Below are 14,906 nucleotides of genomic sequence, written 5' to 3'. Positions count from 1 at the left end.
AGAAATCCTGAACTGCATCGGTCCGCTGATTATGAATACTTACATGTTTCCGAAGTTGAAAATTATATCCGCGTATACGTAAATAGTCTGGTCGATCAAGGACCGTTACGGTCAGACCGCGCAATTAATTCGAATGCAATCGATCAGCTCGTGGAAAGAATCGCGAACGTGACGTTACAAAATTCAAGGGCTCGTCCGACTACTTTAGCCCCGACGCCGCCTCAGTCGCAAAGATTAGACCTGGGTTACGCAAACCCCTTTAATACAACGATGATTTCAAATCAATATAGACCTCAGGTTACCGATTCCTTGACTCATGATCATACCAATCCTGTTCTGAGTATGAACGGATTGAACCCATTTAAACCTCCACCGATTTCTGGGGTTAGACCTTCGCAATCTGCGCCACCTTCACCACATCCTAGTGGTAAGGTGGACCAACCCACACAACGGGAAATAGGGACCGCGTTTCCGGGGCCCTACGGTGCAGAAGTAAACTTTGTCCAGCCTCGACGTCTTCCCTATCAGCAATGCAATATAATTGAGAAATGGCCTAAATTTAGCGGAGACGCCAATCAGGTACCTGTTGTTGACTTCCTCCGACAAATCAATCTGCTATGTCGTTCGTATGGCATTGATCAGGAAGATTTACGCATACACGCGCATCTGTTGTTCCGTGATGATGCGTACAATTGGTACACCACGTACGAAGAACGTTTCACGTCTTGGGGGAAATTAGTTAGTGAGCTACTCATGAGATACGACGATCCAAATCGTGATCGATCATTCAAGGAAGAAATGCGTAATAGAAAGCAAAAGCCTAACGAAAAATTTAATTCATTTTTAACTGACATCGAAACTCTAGCAAGAAGAATGACTAAAAAAATGACTGAGCAGGAGAAGTTTGACATTATTTTCGAAAACATGAGGCTAGGATATAAAAGAAGGTTAGCTTTGGAACCAATCTACTCGATTGAACACCTAGCTCAGTTGTGTTACAAGCTAGATGCTGTAGAAACCAATTTGAACCACCTGAAGCCTTTGAATCGTAACGTACCGTTGAATTGTCTAGAAGAAGAAGAATTAGAAAAAAATGAAGGTAACTTGACCCATGAAGAAACTGAAGATGTTTGCGTTATCAAGTCGCAAACAGACACGAAATTTACTGGTGGTCGAACAACGAAAACGGACTCGGGGAATAACGTAACTGATGTAATGGTTTGTTGGAATTGTCGAAAAATAGGCCATTTGTGGAGAGAATGTGACAAGAGTAAGTTGATATTCTGTCACATGTGTGGTCATCCGGATACCACTGCTTTTCGTTGTCCAAATCGACACCAAATGCGTTCACGATATTCTGTGACTAACGAGTCAAAAAACGAATAAGGATGGGAGACTTAAGGAACCAAGCTCCTGACCGCGATTTCGTAGAGGTTCCTATTCCTAATTTCGAATATTTTGAACGAACATTTCAGATTAACACCTTCACTAGCAAATGCCCTCACCTAAGTTTGAAAATCATGTCCGAAAATGTAGTTGGTCTTGCAGACACTGGAGCGAGTGTGTCCGTGATTAGTGCGTTACCGTTGATTGAAAAGCTCGGCCTGAAAATCAACCCTGTAAATTTGAAAGTTTCAACAGCTGACGGAACAGCATATCGATGTCTCGGATTTGTCAACATTCCGTTTACCTATCAGGAAACAACTCACGTGATTCCCACAGTAGTGGTACCTGAGGTGACCAAACCGTTGATCTTGGGAATGGATTTTCTCAAGAAATTCGGGTTTCAATTAATAAGTCCTAATACCTCAATTCCCGTAGAAAGTTATTCCGAAAACGAGGCAAGTCCATCCACGCCAAATCAATTATTAGTAATTGAAGATTATTTTAGTGAACAGTCTGAAAATTTCTGTTTTCAGCTGTCGCCGACAGATGAGCTCGACAGTAAGTTCAAGGTTGTTGTTCCAGAAGAAGATGAAAGTCTTGATATGCCAACGATAGAAATCCCTGACAAAACGATTGATAAGCCGGAAGATATTGTAACTGAGCATGATCTCACCGTGCAAGAAAGGAAAACTCTTTTCGAAGCCATCTCCGAATTGCCAGTTACGGTGGAAGGAAAATTAGGTAGAACGAAAGTCTTAAAGCATTCTATAGATCTAATCCCGGGTATGAGGCCGAAGAAATTCGCTTCATACAAATGGTCTCCCAAGGTAGAATCCGTTATAGATGCCGAGATTGAACGCATGCTGAAACTCGGTGTTATCGAAGAATGCGAAGGTCCGGTAGATTTCTTGAATCCACTCTTGCCAGTCAGAAAGGCAAACGGCAAGTGGAGGATTTGTCTTGATTCACGACGACTAAACGCAGCTACTCGGAAAGATGACTTTCCGTTTCCGAATATGGTTGGCATCCTACAAAGAATACAAAAATCGAGATATTTTTCGGTCATAGACTTATCTGAAGCTTACTATCAGGTTAGCTTAGAATCCTCGGCAAAGGATAAGACGGCATTCAGGACCACTAAGTCGGTCTTTAGGTTCACGGTAATGCCCTATGGGTTAGCTAACAGCCCTGCGACAATGATTCGCTTGATGTCCAAGGTCATCGGACATGACATGGAGCCTCGCGTTTATGTCTATTTAGATGACATAATCATCACTTCTCTCACGTTGGAGGAACACCTGAGATTGATTAAGGAAGTCGCGATTCGATTAAAACGTGCCGGGTTAACTATCAATATAATTAAGTCTCGATTCTGTCAGAAGCAGGTCCGTTACCTTGGTTATGTACTAACCGAGGATGGCCTGTCTATGGACGTGGCCAAAATCCAACCCGTCTTGGACTATAGTACCCCCAAGTCTGTCAAAGACGTACGACGACTCTTGGGTTTAGCGGGTTTCTATCAGAAATTCATAAAGGATTATTCTGAAATCACCACTCCGATAAGTAATCTTTTGAAAAAAGACCGTAAAACATTTGCATGGACCCAGGAAGCCGACGAGGCGTTAGGGAAATTAAAAACCGCATTAGTATCCGCGCCTATCTTAGCTAATCCGGACTTTTCTGTTCCTTTTATAATAGAGACAGACAGTTCAGACTTAGCAGTAGGATCCGTTCTCACTCAAGTCCTCGAAGGAGAACGACGTTGTATTGCATATTACTCAAAAAAGTTGTCAAGCACTCAGCGGAAGTATAGCGCGACAGAACGGGAATGCCTAGCAGTTCTGCTGAGCATTGAAAATTTCCGGCACTTCATAGAAGGAAGCCAGTTCGTGATTCAGACCGATGCGATGTCTCTAACGTTTTTGCGTACCATGTCTATCGAGTCAAAATCGCCAAGGATCGCTCGATGGGCATTGAAATTGTCAAAGTATGACATGGTGTTGCAGTACAAAAAGGGCTCTGAAAACATTTCGGCCGACGCGTTGTCGCGAAGCTTATGTGTCGTAGATAGTCCACTTCCAGACACATATGTCTCTCAGTTGAAAAGTCAAATTAGAAATTTCCCGGAAAGATACAAAGATTTCCAAATCATTGACGAAAAAGTATTTAAGTTTGTTACCAATACTTCATTGACTGAAAATCCTGGCATGCGGTGGAAATATGTGGTCCCGTTGCTGGAAAGAAAACCGTTGATTCAGGCTATTCACGAAGAAGCGCACTTAGGATTTCTGAAAACCTTGGCCAAGCTCAGGGAAAAGTATTATTGGCCTCGTATGTCGTCGGAAGTGAAACGGTTTTGCTTCGCCTGCCTTGTTTGTAAGGAATCTAAAACCCCGAACATAAACGTTACTCCGGTCTGTGGAAATCCAAAGATGTGTTCACGGCCGTGGGAGTTAATCTCGATGGATTTCTTAGGTCCGTATCCCCGGTCCAAGAAAGGTAATATGTGGTTGCTGGTTGTTACCGATTTCTTTACAAAATTTGTTATGGTACAATGTATGAGGTCCGCTACCGCCATAGGCGTTTGTACCTTCACCGAGAACCAAATATTCACTCTGTTCGGTGCGCCTTCCGTTTGCATTACCGATAATGCCAAAGTCTTCCTATGTAAAGAATTCGAGAATTTGTTGTCCAAGTACGGTGTTACCCATTGGAATCTAGCAGTATATCACCCTAGTCCAAATCCAACTGAGCGAGTCAATCGGGTCATCGTTACGGCGATACGGTGCGCTTTAAACCGTCGTACTGACCATAAGAACTGGGATGAGTCGATACCGCAAATTGCGATGGCGATTCGAACTAATGTGCACGATAGCACCGGGTTTACACCTTATTTTCTTAACTTTGGACGTAACATGATAAGCTCTGGGAAAGAATACGATCATCTAAGGAATTTGACTGACAATTTGAAAGTTTCTTTTAGCCCAGCAGAGCAAACACAGCTGTGGCAAACGGTTCGCGAGAATCTCCTTAAGGCGTATAAAAGATATTCGATTACTTATAACCTCCGAGCGAACAAGAAACATAATTTTGAATGTGGAGATGTAGTGTTCAAGAAAAACGTACACTTGTCAGACAAATCGAAGAATTTCGTGGGTAAACTAGCGCCCAAGTTTACAAAGGTTCGAGTTCGTCAGAAATTGGGCACCAACACATATATCCTGGAGGATTTGAATGGCCAGAGGATAACAGGAACCTTCCATGGTTCATTTCTGAAGAAACAGTAACATTTTGTTACCCCAGCTATGACGGCTAGCTTGATGCAGCATAAACAAGTCTGTTCCACAGCAATAAAATACTCTTTTAAGAGGTGTGTATCCTGGGTCAATGTCAAGAGGTCTCAGAAGATAAGTCTGACGAATTGAACTCGTATGAATTTCAGCATTGAAACGAACTGAACACGTCAGTTTCGAAAAGTTCTTTCAATATGTCAAGTTTTCTTTGCTCCAATTCAAAGAAAAACATTTGACATTCTCATAACACTTCGATTAACGAAAAATTATATCCTAGTTCAATGCAAATCAACACGTAATCTGTAAATAGAAATTAAAAATAAGACAACTTGATTGCTCTACAAAGATAAAATTCCACTTACCTTAAAATATTATCGATTCTGTTAATTTAGTAATTTTCACAATGTGTAGAGAGTCATTAGCATGTTTTGTGTATAATCCAGTTGAGTAAACAAATCCAAGTTACAAAACCGCAGGTTTTCATTAAGAATCTTAAGTTTTCCATTGGAAAAACTATCAATGATGAGACAATAATAATTGAAAATTTGTTTACATTTTCGTGAGCTTTAGTTTTGACGTTTCTGTTAAAATTTTATGGGAACCCGACACCGAAAAAAGGTGAAAGTTATTTTGATCAGTTTGTTCAGGTTTTCGCGCTGCGTGTGAAACATGAGAAAAGCTAAGTTTAGACATTTTCCAATAAATGATTGGAGTTAATTGGAGTTCATTTCTTTTTGAGGAAATCATTTTTTCAAATCTTTTGGAGTAAATAGGTTTAGATTTTGGTTATGTAAAATTCAGATTTTTTGGATATTTCCGAAGTAAATTGGTTCTATTGGTCGACTAGAGAGAAATGAATGAATAAAGCCTAAGCTAAACGAGCAATGAATTCACCGCGATAGTATTGGAATCTGAGTTTGGTTGATAAGTTTACTTTTTAGTTTGTCGAAGTGTGTTAGTTCTTTATAAAAATTTTGAAATTTATTTCAAAATTTTTATTTTTTTTGGCATTGGCGAGAATGTAAGATTAGTTTAACTAACGTCAGTTGAAAATAAGAGCCAGAAATATTTTCCAGTCATAAAATTGAGTCTGTTCTGTATGCGCTATAAAAAAGCTTCCGTATTTACATAAAGCCAAACAAATTAACCGCTTGTCACGCCATCTCCCGTTCGGAACTGAGACTATCTAGCATACATCTTATACAGTTAAAAAATCCGTTGAGTTCCACGTACGATCTCATTTAGTTTTCCTGGCTGGCTAATCGAGGTGTTTAAAAGATAGGCTCCAGTGATAAAAAAAAATGTATCACCACTCGTGTCCTTGAGATTTAGGACAAAAGCCTCATTTAGCTAGGTGGTTGAAATGCGATGCAAGACACAAAATTGCCGATGCCTTTTGTCATCGATTGCCGCGGTTAGTTTTGGGGTGTGCTATTCGTTAGTGGGAGATCACACTTTATTCTGGTAGATTCGCTCAGCGTGGAAGGTCTTGTGAGTTTTCTCGTGATTAGTCAAAGCTGCAGGCTAGTTAGTTCACCAGTGCAATTGTGACTTCTAGTTACCGTGAGTATTTAGTGGTTTTTGCTACAGTCCTGGTAATAATATACAAAATCACTTAGGTATTGCGTACGATAAGTTTTTTGTGCGTGAGGGACGCAGTTTGATTATAGGAAAGCTCAAATAGCATCTTCCAAACTTGGATAAAACCAACGTTAGTTGCAGGTAAGGCTTTTTAAGCGCAAATGATTGTAATGTGGTAATGATAGAAATCGTTGAACGACAGGAAAGCCCACCGTTCAACGTGGGTGCAAGTTGGGGCCACCGATACTTGTCGCCAACTGCTTGGACAACTACACGTGACAGCAGACATCACTCAGAACACTGTTAGCTTCAATAGTTCGTCATCGCTCAGTGTCACGAGTAATAACGCGTCGGACAAAGCCTTCCTTTGCTAAGCTTCAAGGTCATTTAATCGGAAGTGGAACCACGTGCTCGTCGCTAAACAACTTTAAGCGTCGATAGTGACTAAGTGGACCGCTACCAGTCCACAGTGGGTTACGTTATCTCGGCGGTAGAAAAAACCGCCCACCCACACTTATTTAGTCACTGGTGGTTTTATGTTCGACTGCGATCGCGCCACCTGTGGGCCAGTTGTGATACTCGAAGGCCACAGTTCGTTCTGGCTCGATTCACGACATCAGAGTCTGAAATAAGTTTGCCAAATACCTGCCCGCCAATTATTCGAGACACCAACCCACGTGTGCTCGACTATCATCGTCTGAGTTTGGAACATCGTTTGGAGCAAAACATCGCCTGAGTTCAACGAGAGCAGCATCCGGTGGTTTGATAGCCACAGTAACTCCAGAAATACCAGGTTTGCTAGAATTAAGAATATTGTATGAATTCCTAGGATTTTACAGATAGTAAGTGACGTCACTATAGGCTTCAGGGAATGAATCTCTTGAATACAAAACTAGAATTGTAAACGTAACATCGTTTTTCCCTGAGATCTGAAGCGTTGACGTTTTTGCTGGTTTGGGGTGTGGTAAGGGTTGCGATTAGCATTTGGTTGTTCCGCATAGTTTTGGGTTCTGCATCGCCTTTCAAATTGGAATTAGGAATCAGGGATTCACCTTCGTTTAGTTGTTGGGAAAGCCAAAATGAGTTTGGGTGTTTGAACTATACTTAACCCGCCCTGTTTCAAGTCTCAAAAGCCGAGCACGGTAACACGCATCAACAGTCTCTCGACGTTCGAGAGTGGCGCTTAAGCTGTTGTTTGTTCGGGAGCAACTACATTCGTTACACATTCTCGTTTATGACAAGCACCAGGTCGCCTCTTCCAAGGGGTTTCACGGGTTCGAACCATTTTGTTCTTCTCGTGAGCATTGGTAAATATTCGACTATCCACCTTCTCCAAAATCCATCGACTAAGTGCCTAGTTAGGCTCCAACTATCTCTTAAGGAGTTGCGATAGTTGTTTAACTCCGAAGGTGGTTGTTGGACTTCCTTGGACCAGCACAACAAAAAGTGGTTGGGAGTCAATGCCTCTTGCTCGTCACATTCGAGGGGTACGTACGTCAACGGCCGAGAATTGACAATACTTTCCGCTTCCAATAATATGGTTTCGAATGCCTCATCATTCGGGTGTCTCACGTGTTCAGATAGTACTTGGAGTGCCAATTTAACTGATTTCACCATACGTTCCCAGGCCCCACCCATGTGGGGTGTGGCTGGGGGGTTAAAATACCAGGCCGTAGAAGCGTTGGTGAACGTAGAGGCGCACGCTTCATCAATAAGTGTTCTTTGTTTTCTTTCTTCTGCCAGCTCTCGGCTTGCCCCTTTAAAACAGGTGCCGTTATCAGAGTAAACCTCTTGTGGTGCTCCCCTTCTAGCAATGAACCTTCTGAAAGCCATAATGCAGGATTGCGTGCTCAACGTATAAACCACTTCAAGGTGAATAGCACGAATTGTAAGGCAGGTAAATAGGCATACCCAACGCTTGGCTAGACTTCTGCCTACTTTCACCTGAATGGGGCCAAAGTAGTCCACACCTATATATGAGAAAGGACGAATGTGTGGGGTAAGCCTGACACGGGGTAAAGGTGCCATAATAGGAGGTTTTGGGTTAGCTCGTTTCACTTTACAATATAAACATGCGTTTGCTATTCTACGTATGATCGAGCGCATGTTAGGAATATAGTATTGTTGTCTCATTTCGTTAAGGACGGTCTCTCTATTTGCGTGCAGGAATTTAACATGAAAATGAAGAATCAACAGATGTGTAATCCGATTCTCTTTAGGCAGCAGTACCGGGAACTTAGCATCATAGCTGATCGGGGCTAGATTTAATCGAGACCCAACCCGTATGATCGAATGTTCATCCGTGAAGGGATTTAACTTGTAAATATGGCTAGAAGCTGGAATGGGTTTTCCTCTGTTCAATAGATCTATCTCAGCGAAAAAGACGTCTGCCTGTGCTTGTTTCCATAAAACGCGTTCAGCCTTCTGGATCTCATCGCGTTGAAGTATTTTCTCTACCGTCCCGGGCGGTAACCGATGTCGGAAAGAATCGGCACCACGAACAATGTAGGAAGTTGTTCGCAGCATACGATTGAATGTTGAAAAGCGAGTAGTATCTATAAGCGGGTCTGTGTTGTGAACGTGGACGTGAACTGCTCTGAGCTCATCCTCGGTTGTGAAAGATTTACCTGATGCCCTTGGCCACTGCTCTTCCAATTCTAGTAAGAATGTTGGTCCTCGGTACCATCGACTATCGGGATCAAAGGAAGGCTCGTTATTCCATTTGGTGGCCTCATCAGCAACGTTTAGCGCCGATGGAACATGTCTCCATTCTTCTACATTTGTGCTCGACAATATTTCCCCGACTCTGAAGGTCACGAACTGATGAAATCGCCTGCTGTCTGACCGTATCCAGGCTAACACCGTTGCTGAGTCCGACCAAAACACCCTTTTCTCTATCGGAAGAGTCATCGAAGTAGCGACTGTTTGGAGATGTCTTGCGCCGAGGGCGGCAGCCTGAAGTTCTAATCTCGGGATGGAAAGCGGTTTGAGCGGCGCCACCTTTGTTTTCGCTGAGATAAGTCTGCATTTACAGTCATTTTTGTTTTCAAGTCGAATGTAGACCACACAAGAGTAGGCGGCTTCGCTCGCGTCCACAAAAGTGTGTAGCTGAAGTTTGTAATTTATTCGAGAGTCGGTATTGTAGAAGATGCATCGTGGGACTCGGACTTTGTGAAGGTGACCTAGAAGCCCTATCCACCTTTTCCATGAGTCAAGTAGATTTTGCGGAATCTGTTCATCCCAGTCAGACCCGGATCTCCAAATTTCCTGCATTAGCACTTTCCCGTGTATGATGTAGTGAGATATTAATCCTAGCGGGTCAAATACGGACATTATTATTTGTAGTACTTGTCGCTTAGTTGGGATGTCCACACAATCGGCGATTCTCTGAAGGCAGGGTTTCACAATGGTGCTGAAGGTAAACATGTCCGCTGATGGTATCCAAATCATCCCTAGTACTCGTTCCATATTTTCTGCTTGATCGAAGTCAAGGTTCTTATCTAAAGGCGAATTAAGCTCTCCTAATCGTTCTAGGACCTCTGGAACGTTCGATATAAACTTTGAGAGCTGGAATCCTCCGGCTGCGTGTATTCTTTTGACCTCTTCTGACAGCCGAACGGCTTCTTCGACGGTATCGACACTTACCAGCCAGTCGTCCATGTAGGTGTTGTCCACTATAGACTTCGAGGCTTCAGGGAATTCTGAGGCGTGGGCGAGAGCGTTTTTATTTTTAATGAAGAGAGCGCTACAAGGTGAGCACGACGCACCGAAAGTGGCGACATCCATCACGTACGTTCCGATAGGTTCTTCAGGGCTTTTTCTCCATAAGAAACGTTGGAAATGTTTATCTTCATCCCGAATTCTTATCTGGTGAAACATTTCGGTGAGATCAGCACAAACTGCGATGTTTCGTTGTCTGAATCTCAAAAGAACCCCCATTAGTGAAATTAATAGATCGGGTCCCTTCAATAAAAGGTCGTTGAGACTTGTACCTCCAGTTCGTGCCGCAGCGTCCCATATCAACCGTATTTTGTTGGGTTTTTTCGTGCTAGTCACTACTCCAAGGGGCAGATACCAGGTTTTTTTGGGATCTGTTTTATTAAATTCAGCTTGTGTGAGTCGATGAGCGTACTTTTTTCGTTCATAGACGTCTAAAAGATCCTGGACTTTAAGCGCTAAGTCGGGTAATCCAGCTAGACGTTTCTCCAGACTAATGAGACGTTTCAGGGCCGTAGGGAAGCTATTAGGTAGATTTATAGGACGATCTTCTCTCCACAGGAGTCCCGTTTCGTATCTACCATCAATGAATTTGGTAGTTTCTTCTAGTATTTGTCTTGCCCTTTTATCAGTTTCTGAATCTAGGTTTACTGGTGGGATGGCTTCCTCGGTTTGAAAAAACTGTTTCATGACATCGTGCAGTCGAATGTTATTGAAGCTGATGTGTGAGTTTAGACTCTCTGTAATGTCATTACACTTATTTCCTTTTCCGAAGGTACACCAGCCCAGTCGTGTCTTGATAGCGACGGGTTCATGATCACCGCCCTCACGAGTTTCCAGAGAAGTCAGTAGTTTGGCGTGCTCTATGCCGATAATCATTTTTGGGCGCGCATCGTGATAGCTTTGTATGGGAAGTCCTCTCAAGTAAGGAAAAGATTCACACAGTACTTTATAATTCAAAGATTGGCTAGGGAGATCAAGTCTTTCAACGGTTCTAACGTCATCTATTTTAAACCGATTAGTGGACCCAATTCCCGAAATTTGTACACTGATTCGGTGTGAGTCCTTTTCTTGTCGACCTATTTTCGCTGTCCAGAAAAGCGTCAAAATATCTGGGGTACCCGTTACTCCGAGCTGCGTTGCTATATCGGACTCCAAAAGAGTTGTGGAGGAGCCATCATCCAAGAACGCGAATATCTCTATGAACTTGTCGTTGGCGGAAAGTGTTACTGGTAAGTATCGAAAGAATGAAAAGGATTTTTCGTAGTGGTGGTTATGATGTGCTGTTGATACAGAGGTGTCCATTTGTGCCGTGGGGTCTCTATCAATCGTTCCGGATTCTCCAAAGTTGTGTAGCAGCCCGTGGTGGCGTTGCCTGCACCCATCAACTCCACAGATTCGGTTTGACCGGCAGGGCCATCTTTTATGGGGTACTAAGCAGGTCCAGCAGAGATTTAGAGTGCGAATAGTTTTCCAGCGTCCGTCGAGATTCAGCCTTTTAAAATTTTCGCATTGTGCAATGTAATGGTCGTGCCCCTTGCAAAAGTTACAACTTCCTCTCGGATTATAAGTCAGCGATTCTCGATCATCCTCCGCTTGATAATGAGCGTTTAAGCGTTCTCGTGGCTTAAAGCGTTGACTTTTCTGTTGCGCTACTGCTCCTACTTTCACTGTCAAATCCAAAGCAATGTCTACCAGGTTGGTCATAAACTGATTAAAAGTTTCAAGATCTACATCCACGGGATTCCAGGGGAATTTGAACGTTCCCCACTGCATTTGCATCTGTACAGGTAGTTTGTTGATAATTTCTTGGAGAAGCGAAGGATTTTTTAAATGATCGCGTTGATCGGAGATTTTTATATGATCCACCAGGTTCTGTACGGCCGTACCAAAGAAGATTATGGAATCCAGATCATCTTCCCTCGGAGGGGGGACGCTGCGCATTCTATTTATGAGCGAGTTGATTAACAGGACGGGTCTACCATAGATCTTGTTGAGCTTTTCTATGACGATCGGAACGGATTCTGGGATATATAGACGACTTCTAACCGATTCGAGGGCCTGTCCCGAAAGTGCCCTTTGTAGGCGCGAGAGATTCTCTGCGTGACTGTATCCGCAATACTTCGTTGAGTTTTGGAAGGCAGCATAGAATAACGGCCATTCTTCAGGGTTACCGGAAAATACGGGTAGTTCTTTAATAATAACCTGCCTGGCAGCGAGTTGGGAAGTTGTCGGTTCCGCCCGTTCAGTTGCAGCGCTTACGGGATTTACATAGGGAAGAGTATCCGGAACTGACAGATTTCCTTGTTGAACACCGGGAATTTGGTCACCAGAAAACGTACAGGTGTTAATCGCTGTTGTCAAGGAATTGATTTGTTGATTTAGCGAAGTGGATTCTGGTGGATTTTGTTGAAGCACAGTTCCTCCGTTCTGGTTCAAAGGGACAAGCGGCTCTTTGTCGGGTATTTTCCTGTTGGCGACAGATTTCAATGTCGTTGGGATCGCTCGATGGATCGTTTCTGCGTTTTTGTCTTTCGGTGTAGAGGATTCCCTAGGGAGGGCATTTTGAAGAGTTGTATCGCTGTCACTGGGTTTTCCCGTAACAGGGGTTTTTGCTGTTCCGTCATCCGCCAGCCAGTTTAGCAATCTTTCTCGAACCTTTGTGGAACTGACGTCGCTCCTTCTGCTGGAGGGTCCAGCCTCTTCTTCTTCCATTTTTTTCAGGATTTCGTATTTCTTTTTGATGTAATCTTCTTCTTCTTGTATCTTTTGTAACTTCAGTTCGTGCTCTTTTTCCAGTTTCTCAAGCTTCATCCGGTAAAACTCAGAGTTCTTGCTGCCACGACTAACAATAGATCCATTTCGCCTACTGGAGGGCTTAGTCGTTTTATCCTCCGTTGTCGTTAAGCAATTGCTACACTTCCAGCTTCGATCTGGCTCCGAAATGGAGTCGCTTACTCCCGCACATTCGTAGTGCTCCCAAGCATCACATGAATCGCAGCACACCATATTACTATCATCTTTGCGGGTACATTTCGCACAACTTTTAGTAGTTTTGGACTCATCTGTGTTTATATTGGCCATGGTAACTGTTCTTCTTAATTTCCCCAACTTCGGGTCTTAAATTTTCTTAAAGTTTGTGGCGGTAGAGAATTCGTATAACACTCTTCTTTAGCAGTTCAGTTCAGTACAGCTTTAAGCTAGAATTTATTGAATAGTTAATAAAGGAATCGAATAGTTTAGGCATACCTTCTTACAAAATTTAGTGTTAATCCTTTTCTATGAATTCTCTAGCTTGTCACAAGTTAACCTCAAACTCTTTCCTGTAAATTAGTATGCAGGTGGAAAATGATTAATATCGATCTCAAGTTTAAATTCAACTTTAAATTCCTCACCTTATCCACTTTTCGTGTACAAACTAAGATATGATATACTGTGGGTAACAATTTAAATGATCTTCGAAATAATCTGATTCGCAACTCTATCCGAGAACACGCTATCTACCTTCAAGAGTACTACCTAGATGACACTATCCTGTTTACTTCGTATGACGTATTTCCGACCGAGGGAATGGACGGTACTCTCACTCGTTCGTCACGGGTTACCGCAACAAGGATATCCTCAATCTTTCCGATCATTATCATAAGCACTTATCGTCTCACAGACATCAGACTTAGAAAATTTTGAAAAATATACTTCAGACCCAAAAATATTCAAATCTCCTTTTCTCCTTTAAAAGATATGCTACATCAATTTCCAACACATCGTTAGAAAGCCTATTTTCTTAACTTCTTTTTAAAATAATTTCATTTTACACGGTTTAGAAAAAAGTGTAAAAAATGAGTAATTTTATTATTTACTCCAAGGGTTTAAACATTTTGGTCTCTAAGAAAAAAGCCTAGCGTTGCTCGAAACTTGTTTTGTCTTTTAAACATTGGTATAACTACTTTTTTCCCTAAAATTATATAATTTTCATGTTGCATTTTTTTGCATATAGTGTTTAATTCTTCATACAAAACTGAATAACCATGAACGAAAATACCCTGGTCGTTTTGTTTTAATCTCTCAAATATTTTTCCAATTTTAATGTCCTTTCTGAGCACACATGCAAAAACAAAACTGAAAATAGTTTATATTGGTTGTTGAATTTCATCTTCCGGTTCAAAACCTCTAATTCGATGAAGTTTTAGGAGATAAATTTCATGATGGATTGCAGAAGTTATTCAATCCCTATTTTGATTGGAATTTAGAAAAAAATTGTAGATTTTGGATTTCGTGGGGGGAGGGGGTGTTGTGTTGGTTTTAGTTGTCCTTACCCCTTGATTTATGCAACATATTTTTTTGTTTTTATTTTTCGACCAAACAGTGTTATACATTATGTATCTTTTTAATTTGTTTTCTTCTTAGGATATGGGTTTCTCGCTGTTCACCAGTGCTGAAATACCACTAAGAGCTATTATGCTGTTGGGAGTCGATGTACGCTTTGCGGAAGACGAACCCGAGATTCGCAAAAACTTCGCTGAAACATGGCTCTGGAATGATATGGCTAAAGTTGGGTAAGATAGTTAGAGATACTTCAAACAAAATACCTCCAAATACAAACTCACATCCATTTTATTGTACAGCGACGACGGAAAGCTTGTTTTAAAAAGCGTTGTTCCAGACACGATAACCGGATGGGCGATTACGGCGTTTTCCATTAGTGCAACGCATGGACTCGGTATCACAAGAAAGCCCGTGTCATTGACCGTGATTAAACCTTTCTTTATTACGGTAAATTTGGCATATTCGATTGTTATAGGTGAAATAGCAGTCGTCGAAGTTTTCGTTCACAATTATCATGAAAAAAGCGTAATAGCTGAAATAAGACTTGTGGATGATCTAAGGAATTTTGATTTCGTTGATAACTTAAATCAAACTACAGGTTAG

General features: G+C 42.0%; 1 protein-coding gene across 1 annotated transcript in view; it reads left to right on the top strand.

Annotated features, from left to right (window-relative positions):
* LOC129745342 (thioester-containing protein 1 allele R1-like) overlaps positions 1-14,906 on the top strand; it is a 55,716-nt gene that overhangs the window by 27,511 nt on the left and 13,299 nt on the right. The window contains exons 5-6 of the mRNA XM_055738358.1: positions 14,385-14,533; positions 14,603-14,901. Coding sequence (XP_055594333.1) covers positions 14,385-14,533; positions 14,603-14,901 — 448 coding nt within the window. The remainder of the gene's footprint in view (positions 1-14,384; positions 14,534-14,602; positions 14,902-14,906) is intronic.

This window comes from Uranotaenia lowii, chromosome 2, assembly GCF_029784155.1.
Source record: "Uranotaenia lowii strain MFRU-FL chromosome 2, ASM2978415v1, whole genome shotgun sequence".
Classification (NCBI taxonomy): Eukaryota; Metazoa; Arthropoda; class Insecta; order Diptera; family Culicidae; genus Uranotaenia; species Uranotaenia lowii.
This window is presented reverse-complemented; position numbering and strand designations above follow the sequence as displayed.